The sequence below is a fragment of the Apodemus sylvaticus genome, chromosome 4, assembly GCF_947179515.1.
Source record: "Apodemus sylvaticus chromosome 4, mApoSyl1.1, whole genome shotgun sequence".
In the NCBI taxonomy this organism is placed as follows: Eukaryota; Metazoa; Chordata; class Mammalia; order Rodentia; family Muridae; genus Apodemus; species Apodemus sylvaticus.
This window is the reverse complement of record NC_067475.1, coordinates 8,310,225-8,333,211: the sequence shown is the minus strand read 5'-3', so window position 1 is coordinate 8,333,211 and position 22,987 is coordinate 8,310,225. Positions and strand designations below refer to the sequence as shown.

Sequence of the window (22,987 nt, the reverse complement as noted above, 5' to 3'; positions counted from 1 at the left end):
AAATTCCAGGCCAGCCTGCCTATAAACAAACACATAAACACATAAATAAGGCATTGAATTATTCTTATTAGAATTCTAACCTTTAGTTAAGAAAGTCAATATTAAGCCAGGTGGTGGTGGCGCACACCTGTAATCCCAGCACTCTGGGAGGCAGAGGAAGGCGGACTTCTGAGTTCGAGGCCAGCCTGGTCTACAGAGTGAGTTCCGGGACAGCTAGGGATATACAGAGAAATCCTGTCTTGAAAAAACCAAAAAAAAAAAAAAAAAAAAAAAAAAAAAAAAAAAGTAAGAAAGTCAATATTATTAAACTTTGTCATGTGACTGACTCTTATGAAATACTGGTACACATATGTGCATTTGAAGAAAATCTCTACGATTGCTGAGTTTCTAGTTTAGTAGATTACAGATTTTTCAACTCTGTCCTTAGGATTCTCTGAACTGCCTCAGTGTCTGCTGTATTGTTCATCTCCCTTTTGATCTCTAAGTTTTATTAATTTGGGTCTTATCTTTTCTTTGGTTAATTAGTCTAAAGAAAGGGTTGACAATCTTAAGAAAAATAACATTTTAAACTGGTTTTATTTCCATTTTATTTTGATTATCTTTTCCCATCTGCCAACATTGGGCATTGTTTATCCTATTTTTCTGAAGCCTTCAGATGCATTGTTAGTAATTTCTAAGACGTTAAGTAATTTCTAAGATCTCCCCCCTCACCCCCCTCTGTGCTACTTAGATTTCTGATATAATGCACTTTCATTTATATTCAATTCTAGGAATTTAAGGTTTTCCTTCTCAGTCTGGAGAGATAGCTCAGTGGTTAAGAGCACTGGCTGGCCTTGCAGCAGGTCTGGGTTCAATTCTTAGCACTGACACTACAGTTCACAACCATCTCTAACTCCAGTTTCAGAGAGATCTGATGTCTCTTCTCTCTTTTTTTATTTTTATTTTGTATTACATATTTTCTTTATTTACATTTCAAATGTTGAACAGAAGACCAATAGCTTATGCTCTAAGATCAAGAACTGACAAATGGGACCTCATAAAATTGCAAAGCTTCTATAAGGCAAAGGACACTGTCAATAGGACAAAACAGCGACCAACAGATTGGGAAAGGAGCTTTACCAATCCTACTCCGACAGAGGGCTAATATCCAAGATATACAAAGAACTCAAGAAGACAGACTCCAGAGAGACTGTTCTATCCTCTGTGGGCACCAAGCATACACTGATACTCAGACAAACACACAGGCAAAACACTAACACAATATAAAATAACTCTAATTAAGACTTTTTTTTAAGTTAAAAAATATTTTCCTTCTCATTATCTTCCTTGGCCTGTCATTCAATAGCCTGCTGTTCAGTTTCCATGAATTTGTGTACTGTCAATAGTTCTTGGTACCCAGTTTTATTCCACTGTGAGTCAGTTAGGACACAGAATGGTACTTCAATTTTCATCCATTGTTGATACTTGCTTTGTGTATTACTATGCTGTCGATTTGGAGAAAGTTCCAATGGCTATTGAGAAAGTGTCTTCTTTAACATCTGGGTGTCTGTTATAATGTCATTTTACTCCTGTGCATTCTGATTATTAGCTTTGTCTGGATAACCTGTCTGTTGGAGAGACTGGTGAATCAAAGTAGCTCACCAACATAGTGTTGAGGTGAATCTGTGGTTTTACATCAAAACTATGTATTTTTAAGGATTTATTTTAATCAAGTGTCTATCTATATGTATATCTCTGTGCACATACATCCATGTGATTACAGAGGCCAGAGGGCTTCAGATCACTTGGAATTGGATTACAGGTGGTTGTGAGCTGTCTTGACTTGCTACTTCAAACTGAACTTGGGTTCTCTGGAAGAACAGTTGTGTTCTTAGCTGCTGAGCCATCTCTCCAGTCCAACCAGTTTCTTACAAGTGCAATGCTTCCTGGGAGACTCTCTTTAGTGTGATGTGTCCTTACCTCATCTGATTAGCTATGGTTTGAAGTAAATTTTGTCAGACATTAGAATAGATAATTATCATTGTTTCTTAGTTCTATTTTTCATCCTTTTATCCTAAGGTATTATCTATCACTGATGATAAGGTATGTTTTTTCTGGAAGCAGCAAAAAACAAAGGGAGGGGACCTATGTTTTCGAATCAAATTTTGTTCATTTGTCTCTCTTTGTTGGGTAATTACAACTATTAATATTATGAGTTATACTGAACAGTATATATTATTTCCTGTCCTTGTCATTTTGGGTTTTTGTGGTGCTTTCTTAGCACTCTTTTTTTTTTTTTTTTTTTTTTTTTTTGGTTTTTTTGAGACAGGGTTTCTGTCTGTCTGTCCTTGGTTGTCCTGGAACTCACTCTGTAGACCAGGCTAGCCTTGAACTCAGAAATCCGCCTGCCCCTGCCTCCCAAGTGCTGGGATTAAAGGTGTGCATCACCACCACCCGGCTCTTAGCACTCTTTTGATTAGTTGTTCTGAAAATGTTTATTTTTTTAGGTATGTTTTTTCTTAAGACCAAAGCATCCTTTCAAAGTATCCTATCCGATATGGCTTGGGGTCATAAATTTCTTTAACCTGTTGGTGTCATAAAATTTTTTTCTTTTTCATTTGAGTGTGACTAATAGGTTTTTTTGTTTTGTTTTATTTTGTTTTGTTTTTGTTTTGAGCACAGTAGTCTAGGATGTCATCTGTGGTCTTTCAGGACTTATAGAACATCCTTTTGAACCACTGTGGCTTTTTAAATCTCCACTAGAACAGTGGATGTGGCTGTTAGTCTGGTAGCTTTTTCTCTCTGTAGTTTCATTATTGTGCCTTTGCTCTGCACATTCAGGGTTTTGACCATTACTTGACACAGGCAGTTTCCTTTCTGGTCCTATCCACTTGATGTTCACTGTGTGCCTCTTGCATCTTGACAGGCATCTCTTGCCTTAAATTTGGGAAACTTTCTTCTATGATTTTGTTGAACTTATTTTCTGTGACTTCAACCTGGGTTTCTTTTCTTGCATGTATCAAAAGTTTAGTCTTTTTATAGCATCTTAGAATCCACGTATGCTCTGTTCTTTAATGTGCTGGTTGGCTCTTTGTCAACTTGACATAAACTAGAGCCACTTGGGAAGAGGAATGCCTCCATCAGCTTGCTGTTGTAAGACAGAGGGGCTTTCTCTTGATGACAGACAGCTGGGAGAAGGCCCGGCCACTGTGGGAGGGGCCTTCTGGGCAGGTGGTCCTGGATGATGTAAGAAAGCAAGCTGAGAAGGCCACCAGCCAATGGACAGCCTTCCAGCGTCTGTCTGAGTTTAAGTGCCTGCCTTGAGTTTCCTTGATGGTACACTGGAATGTGCAAGTGTAAGCCAAAGAAACCCTCCCTCCTCTGAGCTGATTTGGTTTTTATTTTGGTGCAGTTCCTCTACCCTGTCTTGCCATTCTCCTACTTGATCCTTGATACATTCCATTGGCAAAGCTGAGGATTTGTTTTGTTTTTTTGTTTTTTTTTTCATAGTGGGTCAAGAATTTGTCATGCAAGACTGACAACCTGAATGCAGATCTTTAGAACCCACACAAAAGTCAGATACACAGGACAAACATCTGTAAACGCCAGCATGTTCCTACGGGGAGATGAGAGGAAGGGACAGGGAGATTTTCAGCTAGCCTGGATTACGTAGCAGGAAAAAGACTGTCTCAAAGAAGATGCAAAGGTGTGAGTGGATATTCAAATGTCCTCTGATGTCCACAGGCCTACTGTGGCATGCCCTCACCTACTGCATGAAGAAGCACACACACTCAGTCATCCACACACTCATTTCCTACATACACACAAACTCATACCGACTCCTCGGGAGAGAAAGAGACAAAGACAGAAAGACCTGTAAGGGAAAGACAGCTACGGTACGGTTTCTGGAATAACTTCAAGCCAGAATTATTCAAATAGACTTCCTAGAATTGTTGCTAAGCACCTACCGAATATGCTGGAAGAAAGGGCTGTGCTGTAGAACACCTAGGGTCGGCCTTGCAGCTCAGGGCTACAGATATTAGATCAAAACACAGATAAGGTAAAACAATCCAGGTCGGATAAGGTAATATAGTCAGTGGTTGCACAGTACACTATGCTAAGTACTTTCCACTGAACTCTGTGTTACTGTGTCGGCCGCTTATCTTGTTTTGTAGCTAGAACTGAACTGAGGACCACTGAACCACACGTGAGCCCTTAGCACGTCATACTAAATCTTTTAAAACCTGTCTGTATAAAGTGAACATTGTCCCTATCCTGTCTCAAAGACGACAACATTAATGATGGAAGGGTTGAGCAACTCCCAGGGTCATCCTGCTAGTAAGTGACATTTCCGCCTGGGCAATCTCACTTCAGAGTGCACACAGGGGAAGGCATGTTCATCACAGATGCAGAAGCCCTGTGAGTTCATCAGAGCCCTGTGGCCCGAGTAAGCGTTCACTCTGGCCTGTGAGGATACACTGTTATAAAGTGACCCTCTCCAGACACAGGCGGACAGCACAAAGCCTTGGTAGATACTGCAGGCAGGCAGATTTTGGACTTTGGGGTCTTCACTATGTGGCCTGAACCAGCCTTATAAATGATCCAGGCTCAGCTGGTCTAAAAGCCACAGAGTAGGACCTGAGGAGGGGTCGGGACCTGAGGAGGGGTCAGGACCTGAGGAGGGGTCGGGACCTGAGGAGGAGTGGGGACCTGAGGAGGGGTCGGGACCTGAGCAGGGGTCGGGACCTGAGGAGGGGTCGGGACCTGAGGAGGAGTGGGGACCTGAGGAGGGGTGGGGACCTGAGGAGGGGTCGGGACCTGAGGAGGAGTGGGGACCTGAGGAGGGGTCGGGACCTGAGGAGGGGTCGGGACCTGAGGAGGAGTGGGGACCTGAGGAGGGGTCGGGACCTGAGCAGGGGTCGGGACCTGAGGAGGGGTCGGGACCTGAGAAGGAGTGGGGACCTGAGGAGGGGTCGGGACCTGAGGAGGGGTCGGGACCTGAGGAGGGGTCGGGACCTGAGGAGGGGTCGGGACCTGAGGAGGAGTGGGGACCTGAGGAGGGGTGGGGACCTGAGGAGGGGTCGAGACCTGAGCAGGGGTCGGGACCTGAGCAGGGGTCGGGACCTGAGGAGGGGTCGGGACCTGAGGAGGGGTTGGGACCTGAGGGGGGGTCGGGACCTGAGGAGGGGTCGGGACCTGAGGGGGGGTCGGGACCTGAGGAGGGGTCGGGACCTGAGCGGGGGTCGGGACCTGAGCAGGGGTCGGGACCTGAGCAGGGGTCGGGACCTGAGCAGGGGTCGGGACCTGAGGGGGGGTCGGGACCTGAGGAGGGGTCGGGACCTGAGGAGGGGTCGGGACCTGAGGAGGGGTCGGGACCTGAGGAGGAGTGGGGACCTGAGGAGGGGTCGGGACCTGAGGAGGAGTGGGGACCTGAGGAGGGGTCGGGACCTGAGGAGGAGTGGGGACCTGAGGAGGGGTCGAGACCTGAGCAGGGGTCGGGACCTGAGGAGGGGTCGGGACCTGAGGAGGAGTGGGGACCTGAGGAGGAGTCGGGACCTGAGCAGGGGTTGGGACCTGAGGAGGGGTCGGGACCTGAGGAGGAGTGGGGACCTGAGCAGGGGTCGGGACCTGAGCAGGGGTCGGGACCTGAGCGGGGGTCGGGACCTGAGGGGGGGTCGGGACCTAAGGAGGGGTCGGGACCTGAGGAGGGGTCGGGACCTGAGGAGGAGTGGGGACCTGAGCAGGGGTCGGGACCTGAGCAGGGGTCGGGACCTGAGCAGGGGTCGGGACCTGAGCGGGGGTCGGGACCTGAGGGGGGGTCGGGACCTAAGGAGGGGTCGGGACCTGAGCAGGGGTCGGGACCTGAGCAGGGGTCGGGACCTGAGCAGGGGTCGGGCACCGCACGCTTTACCTTCACCTGCTGCCTTTTCTGTTTCAGCGCTGACCAGCAACTTGAGGCCACAGCCTAAATACAGACAGAGGAAAAAAGCAAGGTTTAAATTCATGTTTATTATCAATATTTCCATTTTAAAATGGTGATTTTTATTAGAATTCAAAGTACCTTGGTTTAAAAATCCCAAATTGTAACAGTAAGTACAACTCTGGGTTTCCTGTATTGTTTACAAACATCAGGGTAGAGTCTTCATTTTTATGAAATTAAAATTTATATACAAAAGCTGGGCAGTAGTGGCGCCTCTTTTATCCCAACTCTTGGGAGGCGGACCTCTGAGTTCAAAGTCAGTCTGGTCTACAGACTGAGTTCCAGGACAGCCAAGGCTATACGGAGAAACCCTGTCTGGAAAAACCAAAACCAAAACCAACCAACCAACCAACCAACCAGCCCTAACAGAAAAAGGCTGAACTCCAAAACCAAGGCACTTAAAGCAACTATAACACAATTCTCAAGGCTCATAAATCCTAACACTATATACAGAAGCTCATGCCTGTGATCCTGGTGTATAAGAGGCTGAAGCAGCAGATGCCCAGAGTGCCGGCCAGCCTGGGCTACAGAGTGAGACCTTGTCTCTCAAATGAACAAAAACAGAGGTCCCAAATTCTATTCCTATAGAAATTCAATGAAAATAATTTGCCAATATATATACACACAAGTAAATGTTCTCTACTGAAAATGAAGATAGATTGTTCTCTTTCCTTCAAGGACAGTGTTGCTGGAATGTCTGAGGGTAAAAGCTAAGTTTTATTCAAGAACCAAAAAACTAACTATGAGGAGGCAAAAGAATTGCCTTAGTGAAACCTGGTGCAGCCTCTATGCTGGGTGACCCAACTGTACCAAGTCAGTGGTTGAAAAGAGAAAATGCATTTTCTGTGGCTACCACACACCTTAGTGAAGGAAGAGCTGCACTTAAAATGCTTTAAGATGCAGTATCTGGAAGTTCTAACAACTGTGAGACTGCCAATGGAACACATTTCCTGCATCAGACTTTACCATGAAACCCCATGCCAGCAGTTGGTACCCATGGCTTTCAAAGGAGAATTTATCTGAAGTGTAACTACTACACACATGATCCCAATGACAAAGGATGAGTTCAGTTTTCTTTAGACAGGGTCTATGTAGTTCTGAATGGCCTTGAACTCACAGAGATCTGCCTGTTTCTACTTCCTGGGTACTAGGATTCAAGGCATGTGGCACTACACCCGACTGCTCTGATTTTTAATACGTTGTCCATCTCTGATCATTCCCATCAGACCTGACGGCAGAGAGAGGAGAGGCCACTCATGGCACAGAGAGGAGAGGAGAGGCCACTCACGGCACAGAGAGGAGAGGAGAGGCCACTCACGGCACAGAGAGGAGAGGAGAGGCCACTCACGGCACAGAGAGGAGAGGAGAGGTCACTCACGGTTTCTTTGAAGGAAGAGTTGAGCCAGCGGTTGCTCACCACGCTCTGAATGGATGTCGGCGGGTTTTCCAGATCTTCAAAGGAATCCATTAATATAAAATCCAGAACCACATCATAAAAATTTAAATTTTTCACCTGTATTAAATTGCAAGATAGCAATGAGTATTACAGCATTCTGGAATAAAGTCTGTGCTTTTGCAATACCAGGTTTTGAGTTATTCAGAGTATGTTTCTCCACAATGAGGAGCTAAGTACCAAACTGCGGTCCCGGGAAGCTTGTTCCTCCCCCCTCCCCCCAGAGCTCACAGATGTGCCCGTCTGACCCATGAGAGCGCCCACCTCGCTCCATCACTGAAACACTAGGTTGTATTATGGGCTTACCAGGTACTTGGATATCTACAGTAGGCATCTCAGAAACCTGGAGTTTACTGGGGGAAAACAGCAAATAATCCTGTGGGAAGCCATAATGGACCCTCACTAACAGCCTGGAGGGCTGGCAGGGCAAAGGTCCTGAGTAAAACAAAGAAGAGCCTCTCCCCATGAGCTGCTGGTTAAAGGGAAGTTCTGAGATAAACCGCAGGATGTTCCACCCTTATCTCTTCCTGCTGAAACTGCCAAGAATGCCTTTGCCCCTACCTTCTTTGTTCTTGCCTTGAGGCAAGCTCTTCCTCTGAAAGCTTAAAACCTGTGAACCCTGGAACATTAAAGGAGACCTCGACAACTGAACCCTGCCTGGTCTCCTTTCTCTCTCCCCCCCTTTGACCCTCAGGTAGCACCTCTTCAGAACCCTGAATAACTGGACCCGCTGGACGGGTCATAATCCCAATAACACAATTCAGCTCACAGAGCTTGCAGCAGGGATTGATTATAAGCTAGATATTAGAGATGGCTTCCCTTAGGGAGTGAACCTTCCCAGTTACAGGGAATGCCTGTCAGAGACGTAAGGTCAGAAGAAACACAATGGTGCTGAATGGAAAGACACACTGAAAGTGGCAAAGGTAAAACCTGACAGGAAACAAGGATGAGATCCTGTCAGGACTTATTCCCACGTGAAGGATTTTACTCTATTTTCACAGGAGGGTGCAGATACTGAGGAGGGAGATCATCACATATTTAAAGATGGTTTTGAAGAGTCAGGCACAGTGCATGTATGGCATGATGTCAGCACCTGCTGGAAGAGGCAGGAGGATCAGGCCCATCACCAGCTCCATGGAGTCCACTGCTGGGCACCATGAGACTATCTCAAAACAAAAAGCTAATTTTAGCAGAAATGTAGGTGAACAAAATAGAGAGAGTAATGCAAGGGAGGGATGCAGTGGGCAGTGAGTCAGAGTACAGAGATGCAGTAGATTAGGGATGCAGTGGGCAGTGAGTCAGAGTACAGAGATGGAGTAGATTAGGGATGCAGTGGGCAGTGAGTCAGAGTACAGAGATGGAGTAGATTAGGGATGCAGTGGGCAGTAAGTCAGAGTACAGAGATGCAGTAGATTAGGGATGCAGTGGGCAGTGAGTCACAGTACAGAGATGCAGTAGATTAGGGATGCAGTGGGCAGTGAGTCACAGTACAGAGATGGAGTAGATTAGGGATGCAGTGGGCAGTGAGTCACAGTACAGAGATGGAGTAGATTAGGGATGCAGTGGGCAGTGAGTCAGAGTACAGAGATGGAGTAGATTAGGGATGCAGTGGGCAGTGAGTCAGAGTACAGAGATGGAGTAGATTAGGGATGCAGTGGGCAGTGAGTCAGAGTACAGAGATGCAGTAGATTAGGGATGCAGTGGGCAGTGAGTCACAGTACAGAGATGCAGTAGATTAGGGATGCAGTGGGCAGTGAGTCAGAGTACAGAGATGGAGTAGATTAGGGATGCAGTGGGCAGTGAGTCACAGTACAGAGATGCAGTAGATTAGGGATGCAGTGGGCAGTGAGTCACAGTACAGAGATGGAGTAGATTAGGGATGCAGTGGGCAGTGAGTCAGAGTACAGAGATGGAGTAGATTAGGGATGCAGTGGGCAGTGAGTCACAGTACAGAGATGGAGTAGATTAGGGATGCAGTGGGCAGTGAGTCACAGTACAGAGATGGAGTAGATTAGGGATGCAGTGGGCAGTGAGTCAGAGTATAGAGATGCAGTAGATTAGGGATGCAGTGGGCAGTGAGTCAGAGTACAGAGATGGAGTAGATTAGGGATGCAGTGGGCAGTGAGTCACAGTACAGAGATGCAGTAGATTAGGGATGCAGTGGGCAGTGAGTCACAGTACAGAGATGCAGTAGATTAGGGATGCAGTGGGCAGTGAGTCACAGTACAGAGATGCAGTAGATTAGGGATGCAGTGGGCAGTGAGTCACAGACTACAGAGATGGAGTAGATTAGGGATGCAGTAGGCAGTGAGTCACAGTACAGAGATGGAGTAGATTAGGGATGCAGTGGGCAGTGAGTCAGAGTACAGAGATGGAGTAGATTAGGGATGCAGTGGGCAGTGAGTCACAGACTACAGAGATGGAGTAGATTAGGGATGCAGTGGGCAGTGAGTCAGAGTACAGAGATGGAGTAGATTAGGGATGCAGTGGGCAGTGAGTCACAGTACAGAGATGCAGTAGATTAGGGATGCAGTGGGCAGTGAGTCACAGTACAGAGATGGAGTAGATTAGGGATGCAGTGGGCAGTGAGTCACAGTACAGAGATGGAGTACATTAGGGATGCAGTGGGCAGTGAGTCACAGACTACAGAGATGGAGTAGATTAGGGATGCAGTGGGCAGTGAGTCACAGACTACAGAGATGGAGTAGATTAGGGATGCAGTGGGCAGTGAGTCACAGTACAGAGATGGAGTAGATTAGGGATGCAGTGGGCAGTGAGTCAGAGTACAGAGATGGAGTAGATTAGGGATGCAGTGGGCAGTGAGTCAGAGTACAGAGATGGAGTAGATTAGGGATGCAGTGGGCAGTGAGTCAGAGTACAGAGATGCAGTAGATTAGGGATGCAGTGGGCAGTGAGTCACAGACTACAGAGATGGAGTAGATTAGGGATGCAGTGGGCAGTGAGTCACAGACTACAGAGATGGAGTAGATTAGGGATGCAGTGGGCAGTGAGTCAGAGTACAGAGATGGAGTAGATTAGGGATGCAGTGGGCAGTGAGTCACAGTACAGAGATGGAGTAGATTAGGGATGCTGTGGGCAGTGAGTCACAGTACAGAGATGCAGTAGATTAGGGATGCAGTGGGCAGTGAGTCAGAGTACAGAGATGCAGTAGATTAGGGATGCAGTGGGCAGTGAGTCAGAGTACAGAGATGCAGTAGATTAGGGATGCAGTGGGCAGTGAGTCACAGTACAGAGATGGAGTAGATTAGGGATGCAGTGGGCAGTGAGTCAGAGTACAGAGATGGAGTAGATTAGGGATGCAGTGGGCAGTGAGTCACAGTACAGAGATGCAGTAGATTAGGCAAAAGGAATAGAGATGTAGGTCAAGATAAAGACAAGCAGAGCAGATAAAAGCTGGGAAAACTAAAGTAGACTTGGTGTTCAGACTTACCCACTTTAGACATGAATATGGAAAAGTAGGTAAAGATTAGGGAGGGTGAAGGGTGGGTCCTGCGTCCAGACCTACCGTGCCCCAGCTCCCTGGAAATGCACTCTGTAGCCTCTACCACAGCAAGCTGCTCTGAGCGCAGCAAGGACACCATTCCCTAAGGATTCCTGCTATGCTGTAGTGGGTGCCGGTTAGGGGCCAACTATGTGCTGGAAATAATATTTTTTGTACTGTTGCTGCTCCTAGATACCAAGTAACGAGAACTAAGAGGTATGTATAGACCCACTCGATCATGTCTGTATGAAATTCTACCATCCTGTATATGTTATAACCTATGAATTCACCTGCAATGTAAGTTCTAATTTTTATACCTTCTCTGAAGGAAGACTGTCTCTGGTTTTTCTCGGTTCATTTACTTCTTCACTTCTATGAAAAGTCTACTGCCTTGGCTCTCGGGTACCCTGTCCTTTATTCATCTCAAACCACTCTTGCACAGTTCACTGTAAATGCCTTGTAACAAGGTCTACCTTATGTGAATGAAGACAACGGGCTTTTAGAAAGCATTTCTTTATAACCAATCAATATATGAAGAATATAGTTTCCATCGTTTATGAATGTCAGAAATAAGACAGTATCTACCATCACACAGCTAGATATGATAGTACCCTAACACTACACAGCTAGATGTGACAGCGCCCACCAGCACACAGCTGGATTTACTATCAGTTAAAGAAAAGACAGAGAACCAAAGCCTCGGTCATGTAAATATGCAGAGAGAGCAAGAATAAGAATTATATAATTTGTTTACCCCTCTGGCAGCAAGTTCCATCTCAGTACTATCCCAGTGATCAGTCTGCTCTAAAAAATACATCATTTCATCAAAAACATCTTGAAATTTCTTTGGATTCTGTAAAGAGAACATAGTGTAGTGTAAACATAACTTTAAAACAAGACTTAAGCCTACAAAGGAAGTTACTTTTCAAGAAAGTTGAATCTTAATTATTCTAGAAAATATTTTCAAAGCATACCAAGTTATTTCCTTTTTTAAAGGATCTCTAGCATCCCAGACTAGCTTCAAATGACCTGTACAGTAGTGGATGACCTCTAGTTTCTACCGTCCTTACAGGTTAGAACCCACACCTGGTTCTACAACTGAGGCCCTTTTCCATGGCGGATTAAGCAAGTGCTCTGACTCTCAGCCCTTCATTTCCTAGCTGTTATCCTGTTCACAGAAGCCAAGAACAGGGACGCCAGTAGAACGTTAGCAGATTACTGTTCAGACTGTAAATGAGAGCCGGGTTGCCGCAGACGCCTGGGGTCCTTCTGTTGCAGGTGGGCTCCTCCTGGAGGGATGCGGGTTCAAAGCCCTGTGCTTGTCTACAATGGGAAGGCCAAGAAAGAAACCCAAGATTGACCCTGGGATCTGCAAGGACACAGTGTCGCTCGCTGGAGACTCCCTCAGCACTGTGTGCTCACGCAGGTTATTTCCCACTCACCATCTGTCTAGTCGCAAGAGTCTTCTGACACTGGGTAAGATAATACAGTTCCTCTGTGTGGAGTGGGGCCTGAGAGAAAATGGCCTGGAGCTGAATACCAGGGGCAAAGGCTAAGGGCAGGCCCGCTCCTCTGGACCAGCCTGCGTGAAGTCCATGGCTCCTTAGAGTCTGAGTGAAGCTCTCGACAGCCTCTGCCTTACTCAGCCCAGTGAAGATGAGCACCAGGCAGTACAGCCTGTGCTCCAGGGTCCTCCGTGCTCTGTCCTCCAGCCTCTTCCTGAACAGGCTTGAGGAGGTTATAACAGCCACACCTGGTTATAGCAGCAGCTCTACTGACAGGCCTCAGCAGACATCACCAAAGGCCACAGGCAGTTCTAAGTTATTACAAACATCTTGGTCATGAGATTTGCACACAGAAAGTAACTCAAACAGAAATTAATGCTCTTTGAGATAGCCAGCAGTAGTACATATCTGGGATTCCACATGAGGCAGAGGTAAAAGAATCAGCACACATTTGAGTGTAGCCTGATCTACAAAGTGAGTTCTAGGTCAACCAGAGGAGCATACAGGCTCTGTCCCAACAACAGTGAAACCAATACAGTTTGGTGGACTTTTCCAATTACTTACAAAGGTTTCATTCACTATTAAAATTTAAATATACATTTTACTCTAAAACCTGCTAAACTCTTTCTTCATCTGGCAGGACACGTGGCACAAGCCTCTGTCTGTGTGAGGTGATGGAACAGCTGTTGGCACTGGTTCTGGGTCATGTGGGCTCTGGGGTCCAGTTCAGTCTGTCAGGCTTGGTGTGAAGGACTTTACCTACACAACAGTCTCACCAGCCCCTGTAGTTAGTCTTCAGTTAGAAAAACTAGTAAGAACAAAACTTGCTTAGAAAATGCATTTACCTTCCGGGCTTTCACAATTAAAGCTGACAAAATTTTCCTCCCACTTTCAGCAAGGAACGACCTGTTGTCTGCTTCTGCAAGGATTAGCTGAAAAATACCAGTTTGCAGGGTGAGAATGAGTGATGTCCCGTGACATATGGGTAACCGGGCAGTCAGGGTGGTGGATGTGATGCTAAGTCACTACTGAAGACAGAGGAAGTCCAAATTCACAGAAATGGAGAGACTCAAACCCAATGATCAAAAAAGATTCAGGGTGGGTAAATTTGAACTTAAATTCTGTTTCAGACAATTACATATCTGCAGTGAGGAGTTGCAAGACCGGCTTAGTGATTGAGAGCATGCTCTATACTTGTAGGGGTCCCCAGTTTGGTTCCCAGCACCCAGGTTGGGTGCCTCAGAACCCAGCTCCTCAGGACCTGATATCTTCTTCTGGGCTCATGGACACCTGAACTCTTCTCACATACAGACACACACACACACACACACACACACACATAAATAAAAGCAGATCTTAAAACATTTTAAGAATCTAAGGTACATTTTATGTAGCTTTCCAACATAAGAAAGTAATTATTTTCCTTATAATTTTGTGTTTGGAGCAGGGCAGTGGTGGCACACGCCTGTAATCCCAGCACTCACCACCGGAGGCAGAAGCAGGTGGATTTCTGAGTTCGAGGCCAGCCTGGTCTACAGAGTGAGCTCCAGGACAGCCAGAGCTATAAAGAGAAACCCTGTCTCGGAAAAAAAAAACAAATCTAAAACAAACAAACAAACAAACAAAAATTGTGTTTGGTTTTGTATCTCTGGCTGCTGAGCTCCCAGGATAGACTAGGCTGGCCTTGAGCTCACAGACGGTGTGCCAGCACTTCTGACTTTATTATTAGCAGCCTGATTTCATGTTAGAAAGGAGTACTGTTTACACAGACTCAAATCTTAAACACAGAAAGATGGAGACTCAAGCAGCTCTGTCCACACCTTGCGGCACCACAATGCTGTGTTTAGACAGAGTGTGGTAGTCCTGGAAAGGTGTGGGGAAGGTCAGTGAAGTGAGACCGAGTGGGGGTTGGATAGAAGCTCGGCAGACTGCAGGGAGAACAAGGAGCAGAGCGGCCCTGTGCACAGGCGGACACAGCAGAGGCAGTGAGAGAGGCCGACCCTGCACGGGAGCGGAGAGACGCACCTGAAAGGCCTGCCGGATACAGTGAAGCTTGGCGAGAAAATCGCTGTCTCCCAGGCACTCCAGCATCTCGGTTCTGCATCATAAGAGCAGAGAGCGACTGTGAGGTTTCATTCACGAGCAAGCCTTCCACAGACCTGGTCTTAAGCAGGCCTTAATGGAAAACACATGTCCTCTGCATACTGGCAGGCTGTGCAAAATTTACTTGGACCAAAATGTATCTTTCCTGTATTCATAAGCATGATTTAATAATTGTCACACAAAAAGAGCAACATTACCTTACTATATTATTATAAAATATTAGCCATTAAAATAACATATTATCTGTAAGCTAAGCTAGAATGATACCTCAGAACTCTGGAGTAAATTTTTCCTTCTTCAACTAAATGCATAGCTTCTTCGTAGAAAGGGCAGCGGCAAAAAGACTCCAGGCTGTAGGCTTGCTGTGCTTCTCTGTGCTCCGCAAGCTAAGAACACACCAGACAAAGATACACTGCGGTAAGAAGAACCAGGAAACCTAGGATTTCAACACTATCAAAATATGCTACCCGTGACTAACCCGCGACATCACTAAACCTGACTTTTGCTTTACATTCAGTTGTTAAAGTTCAAGAGCATCTTGAATGAACATGGGGATGATCCTGTTTCAACAAAGAAATGCAAACAAACAAGCAAACAAACAACAGAACCAGGAGCTGGGCTGGAGGGCCGGCCCGGAGGCTGTGTTCACACGCCAAGCTCAGCCGGGCCTCCCGGGCACTCACTCACAAGTGCATTTCCATACATCATTACAAATAACATCTTTAGCAGAAAATTCAGTTGTTAAAAAGAGTAAAGTTAGTTGGGTTTTGTGGCACACGCCTTTAATCCCAGCAAGGAGGCTAGCCTTGCTACTTTACCAAGTTCTGGCCCAGAGTTATGAGTGAGTCCTTGTTTCAAGGAATCCAAAAGAACCCCAAAGAGTACAAGTTAATAAACTCAGTTCATTTCAAACCCAACTACTTAAGTCTACTAGGTGTGCAAAGCGGTGAGCCACCAATGAGGATTTTATCATCCAAAGGACACTTCAAACTCATGAGGCAAACTGTGAAAACATGGAAACAAATACAGCTTGCTGTCCTAGGAATGCTGTCTTCTCTATGGTTTTGCTTAACTTTTCCATAACTGAAAGATAATCCTCTTTGACTCTATGATTAGTCTAACTCTATAAATACAATTACAGTCTGACAGTTCATTAAAAGACAACTGCAAACACTATTGGGTGGACAGCTAAACAAGATTCCCCTGGAGTAATTTTATTTTCTTTTTTTGGGTTTTGTTGTTGTTGTTTTTTGTTTGTTTGTTTTGGGTTTTTTTGGGTTTTTTTTTTGTTGTTGTTGTTTTTTAGAGACAGGGTTTCTCTGTGTAGCTCTGGCTGTCTTGGAACTCACTCTGTAGACCAGGCTGTCTTCGAACTCAGAAATCCACCTGCCTCTGCCTCCCGAGTGCTGGGATTACAGGCATGTGCTACCACGCCCAGCAATTTTATTTTCAAAACCAAATAATCCACTTACTTGAACACTGTATCTTCTTTTATAAGATGCTATGGGGAGAAAACCTAGGGTCTGCGCAGGGTGAGCGAGCATAGCACCTCTTCAGTTATATCCCCAGCTCAAAACTTTTAAAAACAGTATTACTAAGATTTATTGTACATGCTGTAGAACTGACCCTAAGAAAGCATGCACCTCGCTGGTGTTTGCACTCAATTATGCAGCGACGGTTCTCTCAGACACCGCTGCCGCTCCACCAAGGGCCCCTTCCTTCCCTTAGCAGTCTTCTAACCCGTCCTGGCTTCTGGAACTGATTACTTTATGCCGTATGTGGCGGTTGGTGTTGGCTGCTGTCATTTAGAATGCTTTCCGGTTGAACCATGGTATACCACACATCAGCAGTTCACTCATTTTTATGGATAGATAAAAGTCAAGTGCCTGAGAGCTGGAAAGTTGCCTCAGTGGTTCAGAGCACTTGCTACTCTAATAGAGGACCTGGGTTTGGTTCTCAGTTCCCGGATCAGGCTGCACACAAACGCCTGTGCTCCCAGGTCCAGGGAATCTAGTGCCTTCTTCTGGCCTCCATGGGCACCATGCAGCCTGTGATACGCACACACACACACACACACACACCCCACATATACACACACACCACATATACACACTACATATACATGCAGGTTACTCATACATATTTATAAGATAAAAATTTGTCAGTACATTTAAAAACACAAATCTCCAGAGCTCAGACCACATTATTTTTATTCATTCTTCAGTGATGGACTGATTTTTCCACTTTTAAGCTATCATGAACAGGCTGCTATGAATATTTGTGTAGAAGTTTTGTATAGAGACATGTTTTAAACTTTCTTGGCATATAGAAATAGAAGGGTCAGACGGCAACTCTGTATTTACTGTCTAGGGAAAGGCTGGACCGTGTTCTGCAGAGTGGCTGTGACCTTCCAGCGTCACTAGCAATGCGCGTGCGTCCTCTATAACAACTGCTACTTCCTACTTTTATTATAACAACTATAGCAGGTGGGAATGAAGTGCATTCCAAGGTGACTGATAACATAAAGCAATTTTCCATTTTACTAGCCATTTGAATATTCTCTTTGGAGAAATGTCTACTCAGTTTCTTTGCTCAATTTTACATTAGGCTACTGACCTATTAGTATTTAATTGAATGTTGTAAGCGTTTTACAGATCAGATACAGAATCTGGAAACATTTTTTCCTGTTTTACTGTCTTAATGTTTTTGGTGTCTTTGAACATAGCAGATATTGGTGAGTTCAGTACCGGCATGGTCTACATAAGGAGTTCCAGGAACAGCATGGTCTACATAGGAGTTCCCGGCCAACCAAAGCTATATAATGAGAGACTGCCTCAAAAAACCAAAATCAAACCAAACTAACCAAATATAAAAACAAACGTCAAGAATTCAGCTTTGGAAGCTGCCACACAGGTCAAATTCTGACAGTTCTTGAGGGGCAGAGCATTGGGAGGGGCTGGCACCATTACGTTCTTTCCTGTGATGGCCAACAAATCATCTGTGGAGACAGAGCTGAACCCTGAAAAACACACGGCTCAGTGCTCCTTTGGGGACACTGGTATTATATGAATAAATGCTATCTTGACTTTTTAAAGTCCTCTTAGTGTTCTTGAGTTTTGTCTTTGACAATTTATGCTAAAATATTCTCATTGTTTTCTGGAGGAGCCTTTCGGCCATTTCCATGCTTGGGATCAATTCTTGGGTCTTGTGCAGAAGGGAAGAGGATATACCACAGTGCTAGCCCTCGGACATCTGTACTCCAGAACTCCAGAAGCACCCCTGCAGGCTGCAGTGTTTGCACTGTACACACAGCTGGTGCTGTGTCAAATGCCTTAAAGTAAATCCTCTCACTTGTTCCTATATCTGCTCGTAAGTTCAGGAAGACTACTATTGACAACATACAGGCTAAGGAGCAGAGGTGAGTATTAACAGGAAATGTGCTTTAGTTCTATAAGTCCTTAAATTTAAATCCAGACATAACATTCCAAAGAGAAGGCTTTTCTCGAAGTATCTGAATATGGCAGCTGAAGGCTGATGCTTGCTGTCACCCTTGGTCATTTGCCCCCCCCCCCCTTTTTTTTTTTTTTTTTTTTTGTTTTTGGTTTTGTTCGAGACAGGTTTTCTCTGTGTAGCCCTGGCTGTCCTCGAACTCAGAAATCCACCTGCCTCTGCCTCCCAGAGTGCTGGGACTACAGGCGTGTGCCACCACCACCCCCCTTGCCCCTATTTTTTAAGACAGGGTCTTTTACTTAACGTGGAACTGCTGACTTAGCAAGTCTCAGAAATCCTCTGGTTCCAAATACCCAAGCTCTGGGATTTCAAGAACTAGCTCAGGCTAGGGCTTCTGACCTAGGTGCCAGGGCTCGCTTCAGATCCTCATGCGTGTGCGGGAGGCTCAGCTGAGCCACTGCTCCAACTCAGACCTATGCCCTCAATTGGACTACACTATCTCTGCCTTAGCCAGCATGCAACAGAAGCTGCTATAGCGCCAGTATCACTTAGGCTCATATAGACATGTAGCTTGGGGCCAGAAAGATGGCTAGTGGGTAAAGGTCTACTAACCTGAGGTCAAGCCTCAGGACCCCACAGGGGAGAGAGAGCCAACTTCCTCAAGGCATCCTCTGAAATCACTTCTGCAAGCCAGTACTTCAAACCAGTGAGTTTTCTGGAGGTACTGGGGATTGTGGAATTTAAGTCTCTCAACAGTTTATGGTAGAACTAAAAAAAGATTCGCACCAAGGGTCACTTGCAACTGTGACAAGTCTAGAGGAAGAAGGAGCACTCACTGCTCAGGTGGTCAGCCACAAGCTGTCTGGAAGTAAGGGTAAACTCAAATGCTGAGGAACAGCTCCACAGGAGCACAGGGCTGGGCACTGCAGAGGAGCACGGGGCTGGGCACTGCAGGGGAGCACGGGGCTGGGCACTGCAGGGGAGCACGGGGCTGGGCACTGCAGGGGAGCACGGGGCTGGGCACTGCAGGGGAGCACGGGGCTGGGCACTGCAGGGGAGCACGGGGCTGGGCACTGCAGGGAGCACGGGGCTGGGCACTGCAGGGGAGCACGGGGCTGGGCACTGCAGGGGAGCACGGGGCTGGGCACTGCAGGGGAGCACGGGGCTGGGCACTGCAGGGGAGCACGGGGCTGGGCACTGCAGGGGAGCACGGGGCTGGGCACTGCAGGGGAGCACGGGGCTGGGCACTGCAGGGAGCACGGGGCTGGGCACTGCAGGGGAGCACGGGGCTGGGCACTGCAGGGAGCACGGGGCTGGGCACTGCAGGGGAGCACGGGGCTGGGCACTGCAGGGGAGCACGGGGCTGGGCACTGCAGGGGAGCACGGGGCTGGGCACTGCAGGGGAGCACGGGGCTGGGCACTGCAGGGGAGCACGGGGCTGGGCACTGCAGGGGAGCACGGGGCTGGGCACTGCAGGGAGCACGGGGCTGGGCACTGCAGGGGAGCACGGGGCTGGGCACTGCAGGGAGCACGGGGCTGGGCACTGCAGGGGAGCACGGGGCTGGGCACTGCAGGGGAGCACGGGGCTGGGCACTGCAGGGGAACACGGGGCTGGGCACTGCAGGGGAGCACGGGGCTGGGCACTGCAGGGGAGCACGGGGCTAGGCACTGCAGGGGAGCACAGGGCTCCTGCACTGCAGAGATCTTGCCCTCATGTTGGAGTCCCCAACACAGGTTGTGTAATCCTGGAAACTGGGCAAGATGCTTAAAGCCAGAGAGAAAGAGCAAAAGAAGAAACAAAAGGTCAAACATTATAAACTGTGAAGGACTGAGAAAGGGGGAAGGAGACAGCCAGGAAGCTGAGGAAACCCTTCAGAAACTGCAGCTTTATGAAGACTGACTAGGGTTTCATGATAACATTATTTAGGACCTTAAATCTGACCACAGAGAAAAATCAGGATAGTTTTGAACTCAATACTACATAGCACTTACTGGCTAGGAAATAGCAGCTTGTTAGTATCTACCGTCACTAACAAAACTTGGCATTTAGTATTCAGGTAGAGCATCCTTAGCCTGAAAATCTACCCCAGAGTGATGAATAATTTGAAACCTATGTCCAGATGTGTTATCACAAGTGCAAAATTCCATACTGTACCTTGTCTGGGTTGCACTCAAAGTACAAGATAATAAATATAACCTAAAATTATCTTCAGGCTATATAAAGGAGAAATTGATTTATTTTACATATATTAGTATTTTGCCTACACTTGTGTGTATGCACCACACGTGCCTAAGGATGGTTGTGAACTACCACATGGGTTTTAGAAAGCAAATTCAGATCTACCAGAATGACTAGTGCTGGGCCATCTCTCCAGCTCCCTATAAATGGATTGCGTGTCTAGATTTGTACTCTATTCCCAGAGATGTCATTTTCATGCAAATACTCCAAATATATATGCATACACAAGTATACACACACACACACAGTCTAAGACATTACTAAACACACACACACACACACACACACAGTCTAAGACATTATTGGTCTCAATCATTTCATGGTGGAATGCTGAGCCTGTAGTGCACATTCTCTATACTAGACACTAGAGGACTGCTACATGTGAGAGTAACAGTCATTGCCATCTTAATCACAGAAAGTATGGGCTGGAGACATGGCTCAGCAGTTAAGAGCATTGGCTGCTCTCCCAAGAGACTTGGGTTCAATTCCCAGCACCCACATGGCAGCTCACAACTGTCTGTTACTCCAGTTCCAGTGGATCTGACACCCTCACACAGGCACACATTCAAGCACAACACCAATGAACATAAAAAATAAATTATTAAAAAAAAAAAGTAAGCCGGGCGGTGGTGGCGCACGCCTTTAATCCTAGCACTTGGGAGGCAGAGGCAGGTGGGACCAGGGCCTGGGGTCAATTCCAAGGACCCATAAGGTGGCTCACAACCACTGTCACTTCAGGTCCAGGGCATCTCATGCCCTCTTCTGGACTCTATGGGCACTGGAAACATACACGATGCACCCATTTATGCAGGCAATGCATAGACACCCACACAGACACATATGCACGCATACATGGCAACTGAACTAAACTAGTGCAATCACAGACCTTCCTCACCATGACACAGCTTGTCTTACCTCTGTGGCTGAAGCAAAGAGATCTGCGGAGTCAACGTTCATGGTGTCTGGCAGGCCGAACTCATCCACAGTCTCCCTCACGCTCATATCTGTGTCTTTATCTTAAAAGTAACAAGGATGAAAGTTATTCTTCGTCTCCGCCACGTTCACTTGACATAGTGCAATTTTACCTCTACTCTGTGTCCAGCCAGCCAGGGCCTAAGGAAGGCCTAAGGAACAACTGCTGTGGGCTGCAGTCTAACAAAGCTCGTGCAAGGCTCCCCTGCTAACTAACATACTGGTATAGCAGGGGAGGAAGGGCTATGAGAAGCAGACTTCACTTTTAAAACGTATTCCATGTTTTAATCTTACCTGCACTGGTGTGTATGGAGGATGCTAGAGCCCTGCAGTTGGAATCACAGACAGTTCTAAGCAGCCATGTGGATGCTGGGAATTGAACCTGGCTCCATCCCTACAGTCCTGCCCCCCCCCTTTTTAATTTAAAGAAGTTAAACTTATTTTTTTTATTAAAAGAGCTTTTGTTTTTAAAATAACTACAGTAAATTATTTACCATACTTGGTAAAGTCTATAAGAACCAGAACTAGTTTAAAACAATTTACTTGCAAATGGCTTGCCTAAATTTGAAAATTTGTAAGGTTTATTCAAATCAACTAAAAAAAATTTTGAGACAGGGTCTAATTATGTAGCCTGGGTTATCCTGGAACTCACTCTATAGACCAGGATTTCTACTCCCAGAGCTCTACCTGCCTCTGCCTCTTGAGCTAGCATTAAATGTACTGTGCAGGTTGTGGTGGCCCATGCCAGTAGAAGATGCTGAAGAGGCAGAGACAGGAGACTAGCTAGTTCAAAACCAGGCAGCTACACAGTGAGACTACTTCAAAATACCAAAAAGGCATGGGCCACAGCACTTGGAGTTATTTGAATTAACACAAAACCTCTAGCTAATCACTTACTGAGGTGATCAATTAAAGTAGCTCGGTAGTTCCTTAGGTTTTCGAACCCTAAAGCTGACTTTAACAAACTGAAGAGTCAACAAGATGAGACATCAGTTTCGCGTGTTTATTCTTCTTACTTAAAAACAGCACAAGCAACCGCCTCGGAGACACAGCGCAGATGCACGCTCTGGAAAGTACTTATCTGTCCGCATGAAGGTCGGCCAGCTGTTAGCCATGCACAACACAGCGCAGACGCACGCTCTGGAAAGTATTTATCTGGCCGTATGAAGGTAGGCCAGCTGTTAGCCATGCACAACACTCTTGGGCCATCAGCAGAAATGCCCTCCTGACACTGAATTTTCAGATAAAAACTATTTTTCTGTGTAATTAGATTATAGCAAATAACTAATATACCTTAAAAAATATATCATGGTAAAAAGCAAAGGATAAAAGAGGATTCTCAATCTGCTAATCTTCTCAAATGCTTTATCTTCTTTAATAAAAGCAAGATATTTTCCCAGATTTCATTTATTCAAATTTCCATTAAGCCTTCCTCTAAGCCTCTATTAAGCCTTTCAAAAATATTTACCAAATTTACCAGAAATCTTTCATATTTTCTTGAGGACTCCTACATATCAGGAAAACATTTTGTGACACCATTGGGATGTAAAACTCCAAGCCCACTAAACTCAAAGTTGTGTGCACCGAGTCCACTCTACACCCTGTGTGGAGCAGGGGTCACTGGGAGCAGCGCTCAGGGCCGGGCAGGTGCCGTAGCAGGACGCTGTGTGCAGCACATTAGCCCATTTCAGGCTGGCCGGGACCAGATGTTACATTTCAATGCTTTACCTTCTAAAATTTAAGTTATGATTGTTTCATATTAGGCTGGTATCAATCCTTTGAAAGCACCTAACATTTTAGCTTA

General features: G+C 46.3%; 1 protein-coding gene across 7 annotated transcripts in view; it reads right to left on the bottom strand.

The window, feature by feature from the left end:
• Miga1 (mitoguardin 1) overlaps positions 1 to 22,987 on the bottom strand; it is a 61,699-nt gene that overhangs the window by 6,092 nt on the left and 32,620 nt on the right. For 6 of the 7 annotated variants that reach the window (XM_052178922.1, XM_052178923.1, XM_052178925.1 and 3 more), the window contains 7 exons: positions 21,127 to 21,227; positions 14,790 to 14,908; positions 14,445 to 14,517; positions 13,265 to 13,351; positions 11,669 to 11,767; positions 7,338 to 7,472; positions 5,891 to 5,944 (listed from right to left, as the gene is read on the bottom strand). In XM_052178922.1, the coding sequence (XP_052034882.1) occupies positions 5,891 to 5,944; positions 7,338 to 7,472; positions 11,669 to 11,767; positions 13,265 to 13,351; positions 14,445 to 14,517; positions 14,790 to 14,908; positions 21,127 to 21,227 (668 nt within the window). The remainder of the gene's footprint in view (positions 1 to 5,890; positions 5,945 to 7,337; positions 7,473 to 11,668; positions 11,768 to 13,264; positions 13,352 to 14,444; positions 14,518 to 14,789; positions 14,909 to 21,126; positions 21,228 to 22,987) is intronic. The other variant, XM_052178927.1, reaches the window with a different exon arrangement.